This window comes from Eriocheir sinensis, chromosome 12 (assembly GCF_024679095.1).
Source record: "Eriocheir sinensis breed Jianghai 21 chromosome 12, ASM2467909v1, whole genome shotgun sequence".
NCBI classification, from domain to species: Eukaryota; Metazoa; Arthropoda; class Malacostraca; order Decapoda; family Varunidae; genus Eriocheir; species Eriocheir sinensis.
In genome coordinates, this window is record NC_066520.1 from 14,990,035 (window position 1) to 15,013,708 (window position 23,674).

Sequence of the window (23,674 nt, forward strand, 5' to 3'; positions counted from 1 at the left end):
AGGAGGGCGAGGAAGGAAGGGAAGGAAGTTGAGGTTGGCGGTTGTGGAGGAAAGGAGGAAGAGAAGATTGCTGCCTGAGTGGGGGAGAAAGGATGGGAAGGAGACAGAGCGATGGTAAGAGATAACGTGGATTTGGGGTAGCGACGGAGGGAGGAAGGAAGGATTGGTGGAAAGGAAGGAGGAAGTGGACTGCGATAAGGAGAATGGAGATAAAGGAGAAATGCTTAGAAGGAACGTAGTATATCTTGGATGGTAAGAGATAAGGATAGGAGAGCGGGAGGGCTTGAAGTGAAAAAAGGGAAGGAGAGGAAGAAAAGGCTGTGTGGGATTGATGATGGGAAAGAGGAAGATAGGGAAAGAGAATGAAAAGGTGCCTGTATTTTGTGGGGGAAGGGTGCATGGCAGGAAGGATAGGAGGATGGAAAGAAAGCAAGAAGGGAGATAAGGTATTAAGAAACGTGGAGATACGAAGAAAAGGAGGGAGAGGAGAGTAAGAACGGAGAAAGGACGAGTAATCAGAGGGAACATTGAGTTGGGGAATGGAATGAAAGTAGGAAGGCAGCGGAAACGAACAGGAAGAAAGGGGTAAGAGACGTAAAGAAGAACCGTGGATTATGGATAGAGAGGAAAGTAGAAAGAAGTGAAGAAGACCTTAGGAGGAGCCACGTCTGCTCAACACCAACAATTTCTTCAGACGGATTAATAAGACCAACAAAAACAACTCAGCAACTCGGCGCGTCATTGTAAGGGAGGACTGATAACTTAGCTTTTGTGGCAACCATCGTCCCTTCCCTTCACACACTTCTCCTATTGACCCCTGAAGAATATTGCCAGGCCCAGCGATCCATAGCAATAACAGTCGACAGGAGTTGGCTGACGGTGGTGGTGGTGGGTGGGGACGGTGGTAGTGATGGAACGTTGGGGGGGGGGGGGAGGGTAGTGGTGATAGTAGCAGGAAGGATAGTGGTGGTGAGGATGACCGCGTACTTGGTGGTGGTGGTGGTAGTGGTGGTGGTGGTGGTAGAAAATCCTTCAGCAGCGCCCTGGCGATCCGGTGTCTTCATAAGTATTGATTTGGAGGGGAGACTTTGGAGTGGTGGTGTTTGTTTGTGGGCTGGTGGTGGTGGGGCGTAGTGGTAGGCCGGGCTGGGTCACGCCTGCATGCTTACGTGACGGCCCGGGGGTGACGCATAGCAGAGGTGGTCCTGGCGGGGTGGTCTGGAGCGGCTGATTAACTAGCGCACTCACCTGTCAGTCTTAATGTATGCGGGTATATATATAGTTATGTAGGTAGGTGATGTGTATATGTATATCAGTCTATCCATCTCTGTCTATCTAACATTTTTTATCTAACTATTTATCTACCTATCAATGTATATCTTTCTATATTTCTACCGGCATATGACCACAGATGTTGCGCCCACTAAACGAAACTTTCCAACTTTCTATATTTCTATCTATGCCCTGATGCTGATACGAAGATTAGGTTTAGTGATACGCCTTACTGACTGACTGACTGAATGTGAGGGGGGTAGGGTAGGGTTGGGGAGGGGGTATAATTGCGTAACTCAGGTGAGGTCACGAATGAGGTTGCAGTCTGCTGATCCGCGCTGCTGCCAAAGTATCGTGGATTGCGGTGATGACTCTTTGATCAGCGAGTTTCATTGTTTTGTTGTTATATCACATATAGGTCGCACAGGCTTGATAAATTATTGCTGCTGTTACTGCTGTCCTTTTTATCCGTCCAGTAGAAGTCCCCCTCCTCCCCCCACCTCAAGTCTCGTGTTTTGTTACAGGCGAGACGGAGCTCAAGACTCGCTACACGGACGTCTCGTGCTGCACCGAAGACAACTGCAACTCGGCCCCCAGCCACCTACACATGCCCGTGCTGCCTCAACTCCTGCTAGCGCTGCTCCTGCCCGCCGCTAGATTCTTCCTGCACTTTTACTAGTAACTTGGTCAACGTTCTGGTTTGAGATGAGAGCTGGCGTTGGAGACATGAGCTGGCGGACGCCCAGTTACCCAACTCGCCCATTATATGGCTTCTGACGAATGATGATTTATATTGGAGTAGAAGTGCTGGGTATATTTTGCTCTTCTAAATGTTTTGAGTATTTATTAATTCATGATTTCTTACATTTCATCCACGTTACCCAAAACTTGATTGAGTATTGGAAGGATTTTCAGAAAGAAATTAGCAATATATATATAATTCATTTATGTATCTACATTTACATATAAGTGATAACACCTCCCATATAATTCCTGTTTCATACACGGCGAAAATCTCCTTAACTGCAGTCTATTTTTTTCGCATGTGTTTCGACTTCTCTTCGAGAGACGCAACCAACACATGGTGTCGTACGATCGTTATTATATCCATCGGTATATTCGTAACTAGTGGAGGTGCATGAACGAGAGGGTAGGTTAAGAGGGTTCAGGGTTCATGCTGGGACGCTCCAACCTTGCCGGCTTCCATATTGTGCAGTATTGTGCAGTACTCCTTGTTAACGTGTGATAGTGGTTGTGCCCGCGGAGGAAGCAGGGCATCCAGAGCTCTCACGTTTTGGTGCCCAGTTACCTCACTGTATTGGCATAGTGTTCCCGAACGTCTGTCCATGTGTTGTTTTGATCAGTCTTTCTGCTAAGCACTGTACGTATTGTTTGTTATATTATTGTTATAGGGATTAACATTATGATAAATGCATTTTGAATTGTGAGACGTGTGTGTGTGTGTGTGTGTGTGTGTGTGTGTGTGTGTGTGTGTGTGTGTGTGTGTGTGTGTGTCATTACTCACTCTTTACCTGCCCAACAGTTGCACTAAAAATTCATTTCAGTTTTGATTAATGAATATATTGCAAAGCATAACCCGTAAGCCTTGTAACCCTCTCCTTCAGTCATAATGTCGAGCCTGTGCGTTCGTCCCCGCGTGGAATTTGTGTAGGTGTAGTGACAACCTCAAGTCTTGCGTGTCTGGAAGCTTCAGAGCCTGTGATTGGGGAGGGTAAGATAACAATCTTGTTTTTAGATGAACGCAAGGTCGCCACATGTGTAGGTGAAATTATATATGTTTTTCTGGCATGCTTTGTTCCATGATAATCCACTTGATGTCCTGAGTGTAAACATTGTCATTTTAAGGTAAAGGCCGGCGTGAAACTCAGTAGCATTAATGTTTCATTGCTCAGTTAAGTTTTCTCCAGTTACTGTGACTGTTGAAAATTCTTTCGTACCGGGCATGACTGTGCTGGCTGTCGTCCTGCCACGTCCTTCCCGTCTGCCCTTCACCACGGCAGGACGCGAACTTTTTTTTATGCACGGACGTTTACAAATCACATGAGCGTCTTTCGTGCATGCTCCCGTGTCACCAGCAAGGTTGACAACGTTGACATAATATCCTTGTTCCTGGTTGTTATACAAAATATTAGCCTCGGTCGATTGATTAGTTAAAACAGCAAACAGTTCAGTTCAATTCAATAACTGTGAAGGTGACACTCACCCCACGCTGGGTCGTGTACACCGACATAATTATTTGGTAAAGTGTGGAAATTGGTTACTATGATGGAACTTCATCTCTCATTACTAAACTCCATGAAATATAAAAGCAAAAGACGCTCGTGTGATTTGTAAATGTCCGTGCATAACAGAACAAAAATATATTGATTGTGACCATGATGTTTAAATCATTATTGTTACTATTTAATAAATAAGTGCAACCTATAGACAAATCTGGTGTAATATACCCCACTACTTGAAGATATATTCATTAGCTTCCTTAAAGACATTGGCTCTCTAACTACAAAGCTGCTACTAAACTTCATCAATTAAAGATGTAACATATTCTTCCCATCTAAGTGCGTGCCAACTCAGTCCCTCCAACTCACTGGGGGGACCCTGTCTTTCGTTCCATCTAATTCGTATCCTCCAAACATTCTCGGAGTCTAGGAAGTCTCTCATACTTTCAGCCACTCGACAGTTACTACTCCAAACATACAACCGCAGCTGGTATTGCATTTCCCTGCCAAACACATCACCCACAGCCTGCGTCCACCATTCTACTGTTCTCCAGTTCTACTCTTCACTCTAGGGTCTTCGTTCTAGCTCTAAAAAGTAGGTCCTCATAATTAAACCATCAGAGAGACTTTCATATACTTGGTTAGTCCTTCCCTTTATACCATTCCAGTGTTCATTTCTCACTCATTCCCCGCTGCCATCCTTCCTCTCCTCTCTCTTCCACACGCCTGTTTACTTCTGCTTTCCACACATCCATACTCCCATTTCTCATGCACCGCTCACAAGCATTCCTAGTTATCCCACCCACATTTTCACTGAGTCTTTCATCCACTTTCATGCATGTCCCATTCATATACCTTTCCTGCCCCTTCGGCTCCACCCAATCTCACCTGGTTTACTCACCGGGTGGGCTTCCGGGCCCCACAATCCACACGACGAGGAGAGGCACAAGTGCTTGTAAAAAAGCTGGACAGTGCATCATATGCAGACGACTTTTATTAGAGATTAAGAAATTGGGTTAAAAGCTATAGACCACTCAGTGGTATTCTAAAAGTTTGTCCCCAGGATGTTGAGCTAGTGGTGATTTAAATGTAAATGGAGATTGGAGGATGACTAGGGATTCTGGGAGGGAGTTCCACAAAGATATTCCTCTGGCACTATATGTCAAGGCAACCACTTTTCCATGCCTCCTGAAAGAGTAGAGTGCTTGTTTCATTGGCCTCAGTGAGTGTGAGGGAGTGTCGGCTACTTAGATTGCCCTCGGCCGACCACTAGTTTCCCTTTACCGGATTCGGGAGTGCTTCAGAGCTTCAGGCGATTGCTTCATAGAAGCCTATGAGAAGTTGCCTCTCACCCATGGGCCAGCGCGTCTACTGTGAGGAACACAGTCAGACTCCGCACCGGTACCATCGCTCTTCTGTCTGCTGTTCGTTCCCTCTGAGGTCGAACGGCCTGGGCTACCCTTCGACTCTCTCCAGTAATCTCCTGTTACCATATTTCGGGAGCACAAACCCGAGTCCTCAGGTGTACGTCTTAGCAAGGCTAGTGCTTCCCTCACATATCTAAGTTAATCGTCAGTGTCGTTGTCAGTGCGTCCACGTATTAGTTTGTGGGGGAGGTTCAAGCAAGTCAAGCGACCGTTCGGGCCGGGGAAGTTATATGTATATTTGTCTGTTGTGTGTGTTTGTAGTTAAATACACTAGTTTGTCCTGCAAGTGTTGTTTATTGCATTCCACTCCTTGGGGGACTAGATACTTTATTCCGGGCCTAACAAGGGCAGCGGAGGTGAGAACGTTGCTCTCTCGCCCTATCTGCCGCCCTTGCACTACAGGACCCCTTCCTTAGTTCCAACCAACCAATGGTCTCCTTGGTTCCATCTGATTCCTAATTAACATGTGCTATTTAATGCTGGTGGCCTCTATAGTGGGCAGATCAGGAGTTAAAACAAATAAGTTTGAAGGAGAGCTTGCACATTAAATTATTATGAAAGATATATAGATTTACATAGATATTCAGACCACATGGACATATAGTATGATCCAGACTTTAGGTGGGTCTGTCCCTAAATCTACGTTAATACAGTATATTGATCGAATGGCACCAAACCTTTGAATTTGAAATATTAAGTTGAAGGAATTGTCAGTCGAGCTGGTTTTGTAGGGGTCTATAGTCTTTGAGGTCAATGGTCACAGTACTTGATTATATCGTGACGGAGAAAACGGGCGTGTATTGGAAACAAGTTCAATGACTTCAACCTCTCAAGATAATTTAAATTTTCTAAGCCTCGGATGTTCTTTGTACAACGTCTTGAGAGCTGCCGCTGCCACATTCGTGCATTATTTTTTTTACTACTACAATTTTCCCTCAACCATAGTTACTTCCCCTTCCCCACCCCCACCCCCTGTTGAAGCTGCAGGAGCCGGGTAAAATCATCATTGGGATCACAAAACTTAATTACAACCGCATCAACTCCTACGAGAGACTTTTCAAACAGCCTCCCCCTGTAGCGAAGGGCGACGAGGAGGCTCCCAGACGGCTCCAGAAAATTCCAGAGTAAACTAAAATGAAAAGAAAAAGAGAAAAGCAAAGACTACAGACAGAGTTCAGTGCAGGGTGAAATATAAAAGTGTAAGCAGTGAAGTAACTATTAGAGTTCGTAGGGAAGTTTCTAAAAGTGTAAAGAAGTACTAAGGAGGACAAAAGAAGCGGTACAAAGCGGAACAACTCAAAAGAAGCTCAGGAAGAATATATCTCCAAGGTGAAAGCAACGTTACCAGATTATCGTACTCAGCCTCATAATATTTACCGACTTCCGACCCCAAATCTATCTCCTGGTCCCCAATAACGAGATTCATTTATATTTATCGTTAAAATAGTTAATTCCTGATGTATCTTGGCAATAGTTAGGCGTCAGAAACCGGTAAATACTATGCTCTGAGTACGACAATCTGGCAACGGTGCTGTTGGGAAAAAAGAACTGAACAGTGAAAATGGAGTGAAAAGAAAAGTGTAACAGTGAAAACCTAACAAAAGGGCATAGAAAAGCAAAGCCAGGGGAAGAAAAGTGAAGAGAAAACCAGAAAAAAACCCACATCAGCTTAGGGTGAAGTGTATAAGTGTGCACTGTGAAGTAACTAAGTGCATGGTGTGAAGTAGCATAAGTAATGAGAAGGAGGACATTAAAAAAAGAAGCGATACAAAGCGTTACAGATCAAAAGAAGAAGAAGAAGAGACCCAGACCCAGACCAAGGCAGGACAAGTTACGATCGTGTATGGCGGGCTGCGCGAGGTGCCTCATAAGTGACCTTCCTCATCCACCTCGGCACTGACAAAATGTGGCTCCTGCAGGGCGGCGAAGACACTGGCGGTGAGAATATGGCGAGAGTACCTTGGAGGCGTTACGGTGATGCATATATGTGACAATGGCAATGCTTGACTATGCCCATGTGACCCTGCCTGACCCCTCCTAGGCCTCCCCTTTGACCCTAAGACGCCTGCCTGCCCACTTGGTGCATGTATTTGTAAGGGAATATGAAGGTACAAAGAGTTCAAAGGTTATAAAGGCGATGATAAAGGACTGGTTTCTTAGACGAGGGATAGGTACTCGATATTGACCCCATAGGCATAAAAATTGACCTTCCCTTTGGCCTTAAAATTGACCTCTCCTTTGGCCTTAAAATTGACCTCCCCTTTGGCCTTAAAATTGACCTCCCCTTTGGCCTTAAAATTGACCTCCCCTTTGGCCTTAAAATTGACCTCCCCTTTGGCCTTAAAATTGACCTCCCCTTTGGCCTTAAAATTGACCTCCCCTTTGGCCTTAAAATTGACCTCCCCTTTGGCCTTAAAATTGACTTCCCCTTTGGCCCTAAAATTGACCTCCCCTTTACTTCTGTTTTTTCCCCTTGAGGTGCCTCCCTCGCTGTAAAAAGAAAAAAAATGTTATCAATAAGGTCAGCACAGATTTGCACCCTGACCTTGACTGGCCGAGCTTCGTGTTAGGTCAGTGCTTCCTTCATTGCCACTAACACAGCAAGTGGGGCTGCAAAGTACTTAAGTGAACTAAAAATACTACAACTGAACAAAAATAGGAAGGGCCAGTAAAATAAATCAATGCCCTTCGTTTTATATATATCTCAGTTTCCAACAAGGGAGGTTTTCCAAGTATCCTGAGTACACTTAGTAAGACAAACTGGTTAATGTTAACGAGTGGGTAGCCACCTATTGCGAAGTTAATACTTACAATATGGACTCTTTTTTGGTCCCTGAATGCAGTGCAGTAATTAATTACTTCTGGAAAATAGGAGGGAGGGTCAAGGGTGGTGAAGTGTCTCCGTTAGTTAGGTTACGTTAGGTTCAGCATGCAGTGTGGGCTGGCTGAAACACGCAGCATGGGATGGGACAGTGCTGCAGCGGGGCGGGGCCATGACATGGGCCGGTGGTACCAGGTGGCAGTAGGCGGTGGTGAGTGCCCAACAGGCATTGAAAAGTCAATCATTTAGTGATTCCAGGGAAAAAATACTATCTCCATAATAAACAGCATCATATTTTGTCCAGAAATTAGCAGTTAGCTTCTCAAAATTAGTAGGCTACCCTCTCATTAATAATCCCCGACAAACTCCCTCTTGGAAGTGTGTGGTGGTCTTTGCCCCTGATAATACTTCAGCCTATGAGGGAGGCTGAAGCTGTTCACTGAGGAGGAGAGAAATGTTAGACCCTCAAACTATATTATGAAGGCAGTAATGGTTATAAAGTAATGCACAACATGTTTATTCTGCCACCACCGCTTGCTCTGTCATCACTTATAGCATGGTGATACAAAGCTCAACTAACCTAACAAGGAGGCCAAGGGGGACCACAAATCTCAGGACTAGAGCATGTAGATGGATTCTTTTGGGAAGTATTTGGTATGGGAAAGGCGCCTGCAAGAAGGACTGTGTGAAAGAACCTCTGGGAATGGCATTGCAGGATGGACGGGGCAGTGTGTTCCCCAGCGTATGCCCCCGTTGATTGTTTGAAAGATTAATGTATCAAATTTCTCGCTTTGTGCAATATGATCTTAAAAGTTGAATACTTTAAAATATGTTATTTTCTTCCCCAGGTAAGGTGTATCACTTGTTGTGTGGCGAGCCAGTGACAGTTGGGCGAAAAGAGGGCTACATCCTGCTGAGTGAAGATAACTCTGTCAGCCGAAGCCATGCAACCCTAACTCTCACTCATCCGCGTACCAACCTGGTGGGTGTCTTGTGCGTGTGAATAGAGGAGTATGGTGTTATTTGGATTAATATGCTCAAAATGAAGAAACCTTAATTCTTAAAGGATTTGATAAACAATATGACATCATACATATTTCTAACTGTACCCTTTTGATGTATACTATAACAAAAGAGGCAAGTAAATGCAGATATTGTAGGTTTCTCATCCTACTCCCTATGCCAGTTATACCAATAATAGAGGTAATGCTTGCTTTGAAGGATTAACTGTGTGCTGGATTAAATATTTTGTAATACTTTGCGTTTGCCAATTATGGTGAAGAATTTGCTGTTTATTTTTATTTTTTTAAAATTGTGCATGAATGCTCACACCCTAACAAAATGATGCAAATGCAGGAATACACCTCTGCCTCCTCAATTATTACTAAAGACAGTTCTATACCTTGTCCCAGTTAATAGGGGAATGAGGCTGCTAATGATTGTGATGGGTATTTTATGCAAAATTTGATTTTGACAAGCCTTCAAGCTCATAATATATTTGCAGGAAACAAAAGAAACACCCAAGGTTGAACTTAAGGATCTAAAGTCCAAGTATGGAACATTTCTCAATAACGACATTCAGAAAAACAAGCAGCTTTCCCCAAATGTCTCACATGAGCTGCACCATGGAGACCGTGTCAGATTCGGCGTATTAACAAACACATGGAGGTGAGTTTTCAAAGCAGCTCTGAGAAAGAGATGGAAGTTACAGCAGTTTTATAATTATGAAAAAGGCTTTTATAAACCAGTAGTACATGGTTGGTAAGTTGAAGATATATCTTGTATGAGTGAAGATTACATAGTTTATTGAATAATACAATTTTTTAACCCAGAGAAAGTTTAGTTAACATGTATTACTAATTGGTACTAAGGAACGTGTAAGTTGAGGTAATATAAAATTTGCTTGGTCTGACATTCACATAATATAATGACTTGTAATTTGAATATATAAGGTCAATTATTTATAAATAGGGTTACAATTTAACAGATAAGGGAGTAAAATTAAATGGACATCCTTACAGGCTTGCTGTGACCATATTCATTTTACTTGTTTGCCTTAATTCTGTGTGCCTTCATACTAGTGGTTGATGCATACTACTATCAAGTTTATTCTTCTCTGCTCTATACACTTAACCCAGCAGCTTTGGCGGACCCCGTTTGGGGCTCCCGCAAGTCGGTCCACTGAAACGGTGGACCCCATTTGGGGCTCGGCTCTAAACCCCTAATTCGAGGTAATTGTAGGTGGTGGCGGCATAGAGCAACCCACTATGCATGCCCTGGGTCATTGTGGTGGGTGAGTGATCTTGAGGTGGGCTTATTTGTCATAGGTGGTGCTGTAAGGTCATGGCAGACTGAATTAGCTATCCATACAGTAATCACTTGTCAAATTCTCTAAAGTTGACAACAAACGACTCAGCTAGATGCCACGCGTCACGAGTGTTTATTTTGTATCAAACACCACCCAAAAAGAATGGAGTTTGAGTAAAAGTAAATATTTTTAATGGCTTTATGGTTATGAGAGGAGTACTCTGATATACGTTCTATGCTATTTTCTAGTCTCAAAATGCAGTGTAATGTTGACGTTTCTCAGCCACTTCTCGGCTTTCCCATTGCCGAAGCCTACGGGTTAAGATAAAGGTAAAGTTGGGAGCATACGCTATAGCTGGACTTGATGGGAGTGCTCATCTCTGATCTGTTGGCCCTTTGAGCTGGTGGTAGGGGAGAACCCATTTACCTGACACAGCGCAATGCAACATCTGGGTTACCCTAGGTACCCATTTATTGGCCATCCTGAAAGGAAGAATGAACAGCAGAGTGGGCTGCACGCCAACCACACAGGCCTTGATTTGAGCCCAGGCCTGCAGTTTCATAGTTAGGGATGCTAACCACTGCACTGCAGAGGGTCTTTACAGTGATTAATGAAAATATCTGAATATTGCAAATATTTACATAAGAGCCTATTATGTTACTTTGAAATATGTATTTCTATCTCTTTAAGATTCAGTTACTAATTCAGAAGAATAACTGATCATTTATGTGGGAAGTGACATAACATAATTAAAAGTCCACTGTGTTTTCTTTAACAGTTCATTGGAACATTATCCTCTGGCACAAGTCTTTGCTTTCTCAACTGCCCTCCTGCAGTTTCTATCCTTCTCTCTGTTTCTTTATCTCCAGTTTCCTTTCTGCCCGTTCTATCTCCGCTGTGGTAGATGGTCACTGCTCTTCCCCTAAACCTATCAACAGGGGTGTCCCACAGGGCTCTGTCCTATCACGCACTCTCTTCCTGTTATTCGTCAATGATCTTTCCATAACAAACTGTCCTATCCATTCATACGCTCATGACTCCACTTTGTATTATTCAACTTCTTTCAACAGAAGACCTTCTCAACAGGAATTACAAGACTCCAGACTGGAGGCTGCAGAGCGCTTAACTTCAGACCTTGCTATCATTTCCGATTGGGGTAAAAGGAACCTCGTGTCCTTAAATGCCTCAAAAACCCAATTTCTCCACCTATCAACTCAACGCAATCTTCCAAACACATCCCCTATTCTTCGACAACACTCAGCTGTCACCATCTTCAACACTAAACATCCTCAGTCTATCCTTAACTCATAATCATAACTGGAAACTTCACATCTCTCACTAAATCAGCTTCCTCGAGGTTGGGCATTCTGTATCGTCTCCGCCAGTTCTTCTCCCCCGCACAGTTGCTATCCATACACAGGGGCCTTGTCTGTCCTCGTATGGAGTATGCATCTCATTTGTGGGGGGGGCTCCACTCACACAGCTCTCCTGGACAGTGCTGACTACTCTTCTGAACTTGCTAAGTGCATGCCTCCCCCCCTCCCATGGCCTCGCCATACATGACTTTCTACTCAAGCTCATCCTTTTACTGTCCAAAATCCAAATCCCTTACGCACGAGTTAACCAGCATTTTCACTCTTTCATCCCTCACGCTGGTAAACTCTGGAACTGTCTTCCTTCATTTGTATTTCCTCCTGCCTATGACTTGAACTCTTTCAAGAGGAGGGTATCAGGACACCTCTCTTCCTGAAATTGACCTATCTTTAGCCACTCCTCTTGACTCTTTGTAGGAGCAGTGAGTAGTGTTTTTTTTTTCATTATTATTTATTTATTTATTTATTTATTTATTTATTTATTTATTTATTTATTTTTGCCCTTGTGCTGCTTCCTCTACTGTAAAAAAAAGAGAAACTTGTTATACAGGCAAAAAAAAACCCGACAAATTTCACCTCAAAATGGCAGACTTTATCATGAAGCCTGCCCACAAAGATGGGATGTGAACTTTAAGACAGACTATGGCAGAGATGCAACATCTTGATGGCTGTTTGATTTAGCTTTACTTAGAGTTAAGGACGGACCATTAATGTGGACCATATGGTCCATATATGAGAATTATGTAAATTTTTGCCAATTTCTTAAATCATCTGTCGGATTAGGCCATTTGTGTAGGAAGTGTCCTATTTTACCTTCCAGATTGGAGTACCAGCCTTTGCTAGTAACAACATCTACGTTGAGTAATAAAGAAGATAAAGAGCAGTTGATCAATTCCCTGCTTACCTTGGGTGGTCACTTGCAGAAAGATTGGTCCTCAGATTGTTGCTACTTGGTCATGCCAGCCATCACATTCACAGCTAAGGTAAGCTAAGCACCACTTAAACATTGAAACAAAATTGCTGCAGTATGACAGACTTACTGTAGATTCAAAGTTGTAGAGTTAATAACAATATCAGAGTCACTTTATCTCCTGAATTTTCACAAGGAGATTAAGAGCACTTGTCTCCATAATCCACTGCATGTCATGGTAGGTGACCAGGAGGAGCATGGTTCCTTTGACACAAGAAGTCAAGATTAGGGACTGGGACCCAATTTCAGTATATTTTCCTTGAACACTTAACAGAATGGTTGCATTGTCTTAGAATTCCCCCCCAACTTTTGTCAGAATGGAGAAGACTATTGATGCTAATGATGATGTCTTATGCTGGAAGATTTATTCAGTATCATCAGCCTTGTTTGAATGAATGGCATTCTAAAGTGCCTTCACATGTAATTTGCTACTTTCTCCTAATATGAAGTATGAGTAGTGTTAGTTTGAGGCTATAGGCAACGTCATTTCTGCAGTGTCAGCACTTTGTCTCTCGTTGCCTCTCAGGGCCAGAGGGGCAATTATTACTAATGAATATTAAAGAAGTGGAGATTGTTTCAGAGGGGGATGTGATATCAACAGGATAGATGGTAAAAGTAACAAGAATGTTTACAGAAGATTTTGCATGGTCAAGAACGGTGAGGGAAGAGTTATAGAGGGGCAAGAGTGATAGATTGTAACGTGCTGATCTTGTTTAATCACCTCTGGATACTGTGAGAAAGATGGCAGAGTTACAAAAGTGTAACAAGGAATGGATGTGTATTATGACATAATCATTAATATAAGGACTTGTATTTAAAAATTTTAAGGGATAAGGAAAATAGGAGGAAGAGTACTGTGTGATGCAAGGATATAGTTTATTGATAGGAAGTTTTGGAACAGCCACCCTTTCAAAGGATTAAAGAAAACATTATGAAAATAGCTTTCTTGCCAGTAATCATTCAGATGCTAAGATTTCATCAACTTTTGTGAAGATTTTGATCATTTGTTTAGAGTTTGTGGAGGGATTCCCAATCTTCTTGTTTACTATTTATTTATTTATTTATTTATTTATTTATTAGGTGGCATGTGCTCTGGCAGCTGGTCGTAACATTGTCCTTCCAGAATTCTTTACTAAGCTAGTTGATGCAATTACCAACCGAAGGCCTCACCCCGTTCCTGCTGACTACCTCCCACCACGGAAGGTGAGAATAAATGTTCTGTAATTAATTTTATTCAGTAGTCCACTATAATTCCTATGCTACTCACAATATTTGCTGTCTTAATTGAGAAACTAGCAGTAATATAGTTATGTAATGTAAGAGGAGGTAAGGAGCATGAAAGAAATCATAGATGTGCATTTCAGGAGCAGATACTCAACTCTGCTGGAGCTTCCTTCAAACCTGATACACGTCGTGCTGCCATCTTTGCTGGCCTCACTTTCCTTTTCACCACAGCCACTCAGAGAAGCAGGATATCCAAGTCCATCCACTTAGCAAGCAAGTTTATTTGAGAGAGAAATATTATTATCATTGTCAGTGCACTGGTGTATACCACTGATTTACTGTAATATGAAGCTTGTAGGATCTTGGGCAGTTAAAGGTGAATGACTGATCACTCACTATGATTATTACGAAGTGAAGAATCACCCCAAAGATTCCGAAGTAAAGGTGTCCTTTTTTGCAGGTGGAAGGGTAGAGATGCTCACAGAGGATAACTATACAGAAGTAGTGTCTGGGAAATACCTTCTTATCAGTGCTCCAACGAACAGTCAGCAGTCAGATGCCCTCTACATCAAAACTTGTGGTATGGTACATTTAACAATCTCCATTACACATATTAAGATATTGAATGATTTATATCCTACCTTGTATGCTAATCATCTGCAATCCTATGTGGCTAACCTTTTCCCTGCAGCCCTCTTGAAGCAGCATGGCCTTCGCACAGTGGAGGAGGGAGAGATTGGTTTGTCCATTCTCTACATGAGTACTGAGGGCCTCTGCAATGCCTCCTTTAAGCCCTCTGACATCTTCAAGAGATCTTCTAGTGCCTCACAGCCCTCAGAGGTAAGAATGTGATCTTACTTTGTTTAGAGAAGGACATGGTTGTGGATCCAAACCCAGCAAGTGGCAAGGGCTAATAAAATGAAGAGTGATGATTGTTTTGTCAAAAATGGGAATTTAGAATATTGTCCTCCTGATGTGGTAACATCACCTTGGAAAACAGTAAAGGGATAAAAAAGAAAGCTATAGCAATAAAATAAGAATGTTAACCTTGGTGGCCAAGGCAGGGGAGGAGGAGGAGCTCAAAGTGAGGAAATGTGCAAACACAAGAGGGGGTAAGGTGGACTGAGCTCCCTAGGAGAGTAGGTGCTTGTTCATCAGTCTTTGGGCCGTATTACATCAAACCCAAGAAGTGTCGGGTCCCAACAAAGGTCGGTTTAGGGGCTGTACTACAAGTCCAATCCAAGAAGTTTCGGATCCCTACAGAGTTTGGGATGAATAACTCTAGGGACCCAAAACTTCTCGGATTGGACTTGTAATACGGCCCCTAAACTGACCTTTGTAGGGACCCGAAACTTTTCGGGTTTGACTTGTAATACGGCCCTGAGTGACCCTAAAGAGTGGTTCTATTTAATAAATGAAAGTGTGCTATTAACAGATCTTCATATTTTTCAAATTTTCTGTTTTTCTTTGATCAAGGAGGTTTTTGCTATTTCACTACTTTTATTGGAGTGGATCCCTGTTAAATAATGGGCATTGCCTGTACTTCAATGTATGCTAGAACAAACTAGTTGCATTTGTTTTAGCATACCCTACTGTCATGACATTACCAAGGTGATACCTAGTTTTCACATGTTAGAAAATACATTTTAGAATGTGTATTAAGTAACTTGTAATTTCATATTGCAGAAACTCAAAATCTTTGCCACAGAAACTCAGGCAACAGAATTTTCTGTTAGTCTGACTGGGTCAAAGGTTGTACCAGAAAGTGGTGTGCCCCAGGCGGGTACATCTGCCCAAAGTGATAAACCTGTTCCTAGGAAACCACCAAAGAGGTGAGTATTATTATCCAACAAAAAGTAAATCTATAAGATACTGTACTTGGTGATTCCTATCCTAGTGTATATTCCTTTTTTTCATTCCAGAACAAGTTTTCTTTTTATTTTTTTGTTTGTTGTTTTATGGTGATGTAATTGTTGCACATTCCATTGTAGTTCTCACATGCTCTGTTTTCCTTGTTCATCTCATGTTCTCCCTTCATTTTCCGTAGGTTTAAGATATTTTTTTTATTTTTTTTTTTTTTTTTTTTTTTAAACAATATTTATCATCAATCAAAATGAATGACCTTGCCTACATTTCATTTTAATACAAACAAGACATTTTATTTACATTTTTTTATATATATATATTTTATTTTTGTATACTTGGAGAAGACATTTGATAGGGTGCAAACTGCAAAGAGAGGTGATGAAATGGGCTATGAGGAGACGAGTTTAGGAATGGTTGATTAAGTTAAATCATTTTATCAAGCCGCAGCCCATGTGGATGTGCCGCTCTGATCTCTGTATTTATCCATTTATTAGATACGATTATAAGGGTATGGCTAATCATTTTAGAGTAGGACTTCCATGGAAGGTGTTATGTTTGGATGTGGGACTGATTTCAGAAAGTAAAAGGGGAAGGGAAATGCTCAGGAGGTGGAGAAATTAATAGAAGCAATGGGTTTGAGAGTAAATATGAATCGACAAAGGTGATGTCCTCAAAAATAAGAGATGGGAACTTCTCAACCAAATGTGTATGGCCATAAGCAATGTGGAGAAAAAGTGTAGAGAATAGCTATACTGTCATTACCTAAGAAATTTGACTGCACAAGAGGAGTAGTCCATCTAGAGGTAGGCTTCATGTTGTGATATGATTTTTCATGTGATCCTTGACTTTTTCTGAACCCAAAATATTTTTTTGTTTATTTTTCAGACCACTCACAACCAATGACAGGGGTGGTGGAGAAGCCAAGCGCAGCAACAAAGCACCTTCCCCAGACCTAACGCAGCCCCTTTCAACTTTGGTAAGAAATATGTTGGTCTCTTTGTTGTAAGGCAATGTTTATGGTGAATGGCTTGATCATAGTGGAAATTGAAGTAATACTGCATTTTCTACTTTAATGATTGTGTGGTTAACCTTTTGTCTACCTAATCAGGAGTTGTGTGATGATGATGATGATGAAAGTGAGGACAAAATGGAAGTTACTATAAGCAAGTTTAAACCGGGACACACCAGCACTCAAGTAGATGACCATCCATCGCTTTCCACCGAGGACCCATCTGCCACCATCTCTTTTGCACCCTACACACTGCCCACCCTGAAGACCTTAGAACCTGGGGAAGAGGAAAAAACACAACCTTTTCCTTCTGACATGCCTAAGGATAACATTTTAAGTGAGGGAGTTGTATGGAAGGAAGTGAAAAAGGTAAAACCTCAAGTGGATGCCACAAAGAAAGAAGATATGTTTGATGAGTGGTGGAATGAGGAAGAAGAGGATTTAGGAAGGAAAAGAGTAAGGGATGAAGAAACTTCACCTCAGCAACAGGAAAGCAAGAAGATTAAGACTAATGGTTTGAATGCTCATAATGATTCTATAAATATAAACAATCAAGACAACCAGAATGGTGGAAGCAAGAAGAGGAAAATGCCAGAGAGTGATGAGAGTATTTTTTCACTGCCACCACGAGCAAGACAAAGGGAGGTTAGTACTGCATGCTACCATTAATTAGAAGTGTGGAGGAGGAAGGATGGAAAACAAACCCCTTACATTGGTACATATTTCAGATTTATGGCATCAGTATAGAAGAAATAGAAATTTGCAGGAGTATGAATTGGATCATTACATAAAAGAGGAATGAGAAATCTTGCAACTAGGGCAAGAGACAAGAGAGCTGTCACAGTGGGGTTAAAGTGGACAAGTAGTATTAGAGAGAAATGGTTGGTGGGTGAGAAATTGAGTGTCATGAGAGGTGGTGCTGGTGCAAGGAAAATTAGAGGCACTTCTTTGTTAACTCCCTTGAGAAAATCTCCCACAAAGGAACAGGGCTTCAGAGATATAGATGGATTGTTTTGATTTTGTGGTTATTTCACACCCTTGAGTAGTATATATTGCACTATTTGTTAAAGGTGGTAAGGTTAGGTCATGGATGATAAGGGCTATTTGATTTGCATAAATTTAATTGGCATAAAACAAACAAATAGTAACTAGGTTCACTCACTTTACTTTTCCTACTTTACTTACAGAGGACAGTAGAGAAGTTGAGCAGCAAGCCCTCTGCTGACTCGGATTTGTTTGCCTTACCTGCTCGCGCTCCACGTGCCAGGAGATTACCAAGTGCGTCAGACAGTGCATCGGTCCCTCCAACACTTCCATCTATTACCCAAGATTCTACTACTCTGCAAACCAAAGCTGAGTTATCATCAATAGATTCAACGACTCTGCCCCCCACAGCTGAGCCAGCACCATTAGTGACTGCCAAGGAAGAATTTGATTCCAGCAAATTCATTGACAGGGTTAGTAGATTGAGTTTCTTTATGCAATTAAAGTTAATTCCTCATATTTGCTTAACTTTATTCAGATTTTCAAAAGGCATTTTGTAAAATTACACATCCTACATAATTAAATATCAAATGACCAGGTATTGAGGGTGAAGTACACAAATGAATTATAAACTGCCTGAGCAACAGACAACAAATTGTGGCAAAACAAAGAGCTGCCTCAAAGTAAGTGCCAATCACTAGCGTCCCTCAGAGCTCTGGTTTTGTATGCACCAGTGCAGTTCATAATTGACCTCAATGACATTAATGTTAATTATTTTGCTTCTAAATTTGTTGACTGCTCGAAGATTGGTTATTTGTCTCAGACCAGTACACGCAAAGATTGGTGCAGAATTTCAGCTTGGTTTGATAAAAGGGACTTGGCCTTCAACATAAGTGGTAGATACTTCAAGTTAGAACTAAAAATAGGAAGTTTATGAAATATATGGTGTAGAGCCCAAAAACTAAGTGGGAATGTGTCAAGTCTTCAAATTCTCCCAGTAATGCATTAAAACCGCAAATAAATCAAGGAGAATGTTGGCTTCAGTAGCAAACTTTTTAAAAAATATAGATGTAATACTATCACTAGTACACAATACTAGTTTGATCAGATCTTACTTATAATATTTGCCACTAGTAACCAAAATAGGTCTTCCAGCTGGCCACATCATCTTTATTTTGGAGATGGAAGGAGTCACAGTCATACTCCTTGCTCCTAACTGTCTCCCTTGACTACAGGACAAACCAAGTACTACCTTAAACAGTACCGACGGTTCAGGGGAGCCTTCAATATCTCGCACTTTAGTGGTGGTGGAGCCCATGGTGATGCAATTTAAGCCTCCATGCAAGCCATCACCCTCAGCATCCAATGAGTCCAGTTGCCTTCCTAACTTCAAAGTTTTTAAGAAGGTATGTACATCAGTGCAGTAATAAATAATTTTACACATATTTACCTCTAGTTACACATTGTAGGTGAGCTGGGTTAAACTACTAGTGGTGATGAACTTGCTTTAGTCCCTCAGCTCCCCAGAAAACAATGTAAGATATACTAAAGTTTTTTTATTGCCTGTCTCCATGTAGAGAAAGGCAATGATGTTTTTGTTTGTGTTTGTATGTTATCATTATATCTCAGAAATTAATTGATAGTCACCAAATATCATACACATGAGAAAGTCATCTGTTAACTAATTAAATGATGGTGAATAAATGGGAAAAAATAAAATTGACTTCTTGGACTACCAAATAGAAAACTGCCTCTGCTTTGAAGGAAGACAGTAAGTGTTCCAGAGGGAACCTGAAGTGTTTTGTAATTGCTCCAGCCCAGACCATGATGCTTATAGGAAGGTCTTGGGAGTTTGAGCAGTGTGTCAGCATGAAAGCATAATTTTTAAGGACAATAGGAGGAATTTCATCAGATCCATAATCCATCTGAGGATTTAGGCCAAAAAGGGCATAGAAAACATAATTCTAAATGATTATTATATCAGGCATAGTAAGGTTATTAATAAGTAAGAAACCCATCAAGTTTTTTTTCATTGGGCCTGTAGCTCCAGGAGGCTTTCTTGTTTGGGTCTTGTGCTTAGCCTCAGTCTGTTATTACAAGTGTTTTATGGAGGTACCATCTTGCCTGGGTCTTGCTGTCCCACAAAGCTCATTTTTTATCCTTTTTAGTGAGTTAATCTATAGTCTGAGTTGATGAGTGGTCTTCAGGGCAGTATGTGGGTAGTGACCCGGTAGTCGAAGGCCACTTAACACTTTCCCCGCGATGTGTACCACTGGTAGTACATTATGCATTTTCAACTGTTGCGTGTTGCTCCAACCGTGGTATATTTGTTTGCAAACACATTTGATTCATGTTAACATAGAATGGAATGAAATTATGACCAACAAAACATTTAGTGTTATTTAGTTTAAGCACAGAATTTTTTTTATTTCAAAATTACATTTATCCTATGTGAAAACTTTCCAGTACTCGGCTAAATTTAACCTCTTTAATTGTAATATTTTTTTTTTCGAAACCCTTTTTGTAGGATAAAGTAAAATAAATAGGCTCTTTACCCCCAAAGACCACACCAAGCCAGGCAGTCAGTCAGTTAAGCATTCAATCAATCGGTTAGTCAATGGTTCAGTCAGGAAATAAGTCAGAATCTTTTCTTTTCGCTTATTTAGGTAGACTTTGATACTCAGTCAGTCATTCAGTGAGTTAGAGAATAACCTAAAAATTTAGTTATCTTATTGTTCAGCTATATATACCTTTAGTGAGTCAATCAGTCATTCAGTCAGTCAATCAGTTTGTCAGTCAGTCAGTCCAACCGTTCAGGAAGAGTGAAGACGGACGTTAAACGAAATGATGATGATGATGATGATGAGTCAGTCAGTCAGTCCGTCAGCTAGTCAGTCACTCAAATATAAAGTTAAAATGTTAGTCACTCAGCAGCTTTTTCTTCAGTTAATCAGTCAGTCACTTAGTAAGCATCAGCCTACATCTAAAATTCAGTCTAAAATTAAAGATAGATTTATTGAGTCAGTTCACTGGGAAGTCAGTCAGTCATTTATCTAGTCAGTCAGTCAATCAGTTAGTAAATAAGTGGGTCATTCAGTCAGTCAGAAAGTTAACTATTCAGGCAGTAGCAAGACAGTAAGTTAATCACTCAAGTCATTAGTCATTTATAAATTAGTCAGTCAGTCAGTACGGCAGAAAAAAAAGGGAAAAGAGAAATGTAAAAGAGGGATAGGCGAAGAAAGATTAACATGACGGAAAAATAAATGTATAGAGAGGGATGATGGAGGGAAAGGAAAAAGAAAAAAGATTTTGTAGGATAAAGTGTCACAAGATCTCATAAGACAGGCTATATCTTGTGATGAATCAACAAGTAGTGTGCTCTACATGTGGTACAAGACATATGCTTTTGAAAGAACAATGTGTGTATGGCGGCTTGCACCACGGATGGAGCAAAAGGAGCGTGCTCCACCGGTGGTGCACTATGCAATGTGATGAATGAAGAACAAGTCTATGTCGTAGTGTGCCACAGGAGGAGCACGAGTTTTCTTGTCTCAGTGGCAGCTCATAACCAGAGTGAAGCTGCACACCTCTTCTCGAGTCGGTGGCTCGCGTGGTATTGAGGCTGCGCTGAGTTGAACCAAACACAACAGGGAGGAGGCGGTGGGAAGTTCAAACGCTCTAAATATGTTAATAAGACTAAAAATTGTCAGCTTGTAGCGGTGGGCAGGACTCAAACCTGGGTACTCCAGGATGCCATGTCTGCACGGTGGACACTCAGCCACTAGCTCCCCAAGTTAAGGGGAGGTAGGAATGACAAAGAAGTAAAATTGTTTATGATACTTTTGACTTAATGCCAGAAATCTCTTAAAGAATTAGCAAGATATTTTGGTAACAACATCATTACAGAAAGAATTAGCAAGATATTTTGGTAACAACATCATTACAGCCACTGGCAAGTTGGCCTTCATAAAAGATATCAAGACTGTTGATCGTCAGTAATTGTTTTTTGTTTTCCACTCTACAGCTTGGTACATTTATATAATAGTTGGGTAAAATAATATCCATTTAAAAATGGTTGAAGGTTATTTAGAATATATTGAGAAGTATCATAAACTAGATGAAATATAAAGATGGATATATTTACAATATTAAAGGACATATAAATTGAATACTTATTAGGATCTAAAATTTTCAGATTCAACTTTTTAACTTGATTTTCTTCTTACAGGTTTATTCAACCTGCATCCTAAAGGTGATTGGAGGGTCTGATTTTGTGGAGTATGAACACACAGCAGCTTCACAAGAATTTAAAATTGAGTTGGATTTGGTCCAGAAGAAACAACCCCCTGAGAAGTATCCATCCTTTGATGAGGAGCTGTTTAACTTAGGTGGCCCCACTAGGAGAAGAAGATAGATAAATAAGTCAGTTTTCTTGATTGTCTGTCTGTAAACTCATAGGAGAATTATTAGATCATTACAGAATTTGTAATATCTACTATATAATAGAGGAAGAATGTGATGGTACAGTTGGCCCTCCATATCTGCAGGGTTTGCATCTGTGAAGTCAACTAATAATGGATCTGAAATAATATTAAAAATAACAAGAATACTTCAAGAAGTAAAGCTTAGTGCCCAACACTTGAGGTCACATGGATGAAGTGATGTGTAGGCCTGAAGCTATTCTCCGTGCTTAATTTCTCAGTTTTCATCACTAATTGAACCTTTTTATTGCCAAAAAATCAGGGGGCTGGTTATTTACGTGGCATCGATTAGTCATCTCTAGATTATTTCTATGGATTTCAGAGACAGTGATTGTGTTGCTGCCACATTGTCAGATTTTGGTATTGGGGAGGTGTTTCTGAAACCAGTACCCCTCGGATAGCAAGGGCCAACTGTATATCAATTTTCAATAAGTTAATTAGTTAAGTAAAGAAAGGAATGAATAAGCTATATTTGAACTGGTTGTAGCAAAAATGAATTGAACTGGAAAATTATCTGAATTCTCTTCAAAATATAGTATTTCATAGTGACCATGTCTGAAAGTAGCCAGCCACAATAAGGCCTGGTCATTTGGGGCAGTGAACTTTTGTATGTTTTTGCAGCCTACTGGGGCAGAAGAAGTAGTCTTCAGTCATTTCTGATCAGTCAAGGCTAAGAAGAAGATTGGGATTTTAGGCTAATAATTGAAAACTTGAAGATCAACTGTTACAAAATAAGGAAAATGGCTTAGAAAACACGGGTAGCATATTGTAAGGTATTTGAGAATATATCTGATATCATATTGTATCTGTATCTTACTGATATGCTTTTAGATGTATGCATGATTTTCAGTTTATCTTAAGTCATGTTATTGTAAACATTTAATTAAAAAGCATGAAGGACCTCACCAAGAATGATTTCCAGAAGAATTTTTTTTTACTATAATGGTTATTAGAAAATATTAATTTAAAATACTGCAGCAAAATTTAAGAGGTAGGAGACTGTTAATGAGTGAAGGGGAGTTTATGAGATGAAGAGCCTTTGACTCCACTCTGTCCAAAAGGGCTGTGTGTGTGGAGCCCCCACACATGAGGGATACATACTGCATATGAGGGCAGACAAGGCCCTTGTAAATGGACAGCATCTGAGAGAGGGATAAAAGCTGGTGGAGCCAATGCAGAACACCCAACTTCAAGGAAGCTGATTTAGCACAAGATATGTGGTTTCCAGTTGAGACTTTGAATTCAGAATTGGCCAAGGATGGTTATTGTGGAAGAAGGGGACAGCTTAGTGTTACTGAAGAATAAAGGATAGGTGTTTGGAAGACTGTTGAGTCAACAAGTTAACAGGAGGGTTGTCTGCACTCATTGGCATAGAGTGGATACAACAGTTTGTTAAGGAAAGGTCATTAGTGAACAATAGAAAGTGGGAAATCAAACAAAGCCCTGCAGAACACCACTGTTGATAGGTTTAAGAATAGAATAGTGACCATTTATTACAGCAGATATAGATTGACATGAAAGGAAACTAGATATAAAAGGACACGGAAGGAGATTGAATTTGTAGGAGGGTACTTAAGAAAGCAAAGGTATGTGCCAGACTCAAAAGCTTTACATTCAGGTGTGTTTAGGTCACAAGCTAGCTCAGTTCTTGTGCTCTGTGTGTTAAAGTGGTGTATGTGATTTGTAATAGTTTGACCTC

The 23,674-nt window shown here is 41.0% G+C and overlaps 1 protein-coding gene across 3 annotated transcripts in view; it reads left to right on the forward strand.

Moving 5' to 3' along the window:
• The window catches only part of LOC126997470 (lymphocyte antigen 6D-like), a 57,238-nt gene extending 34,362 nt beyond the window's left edge, over positions 1-22,876 (forward strand). Inside the window, exons 1-14 of one of the 3 annotated variants that reach the window (XM_050858574.1) lie at positions 6,577-6,877; positions 8,609-8,742; positions 9,265-9,428; positions 12,262-12,424; positions 13,492-13,614; positions 13,776-13,908; positions 14,096-14,215; positions 14,327-14,475; positions 15,322-15,467; positions 16,387-16,477; positions 16,610-17,155; positions 17,698-17,967; positions 18,730-18,900; positions 21,723-22,876. In XM_050858574.1, coding sequence (XP_050714531.1) covers positions 6,844-6,877; positions 8,609-8,742; positions 9,265-9,428; positions 12,262-12,424; positions 13,492-13,614; positions 13,776-13,908; positions 14,096-14,215; positions 14,327-14,475; positions 15,322-15,467; positions 16,387-16,477; positions 16,610-17,155; positions 17,698-17,967; positions 18,730-18,900; positions 21,723-21,908 — 2,430 coding nt within the window. In that variant the 5' untranslated portion in view covers positions 6,577-6,843 and the 3' untranslated portion in view covers positions 21,909-22,876. Of the gene's footprint in view, positions 1-1,796; positions 5,035-6,576; positions 6,878-8,608; positions 8,744-9,264; positions 9,429-12,261; positions 12,425-13,491; positions 13,615-13,775; positions 13,909-14,095; positions 14,216-14,326; positions 14,476-15,321; positions 15,468-16,386; positions 16,478-16,609; positions 17,156-17,697; positions 17,968-18,729; positions 18,901-21,722 lie in introns of those variants that run through there. The other 2 variants (XM_050858575.1, XM_050858576.1) reach the window with 2 other exon arrangements.
• Positions 22,877-23,674: the final 798 nt, after the last annotated feature.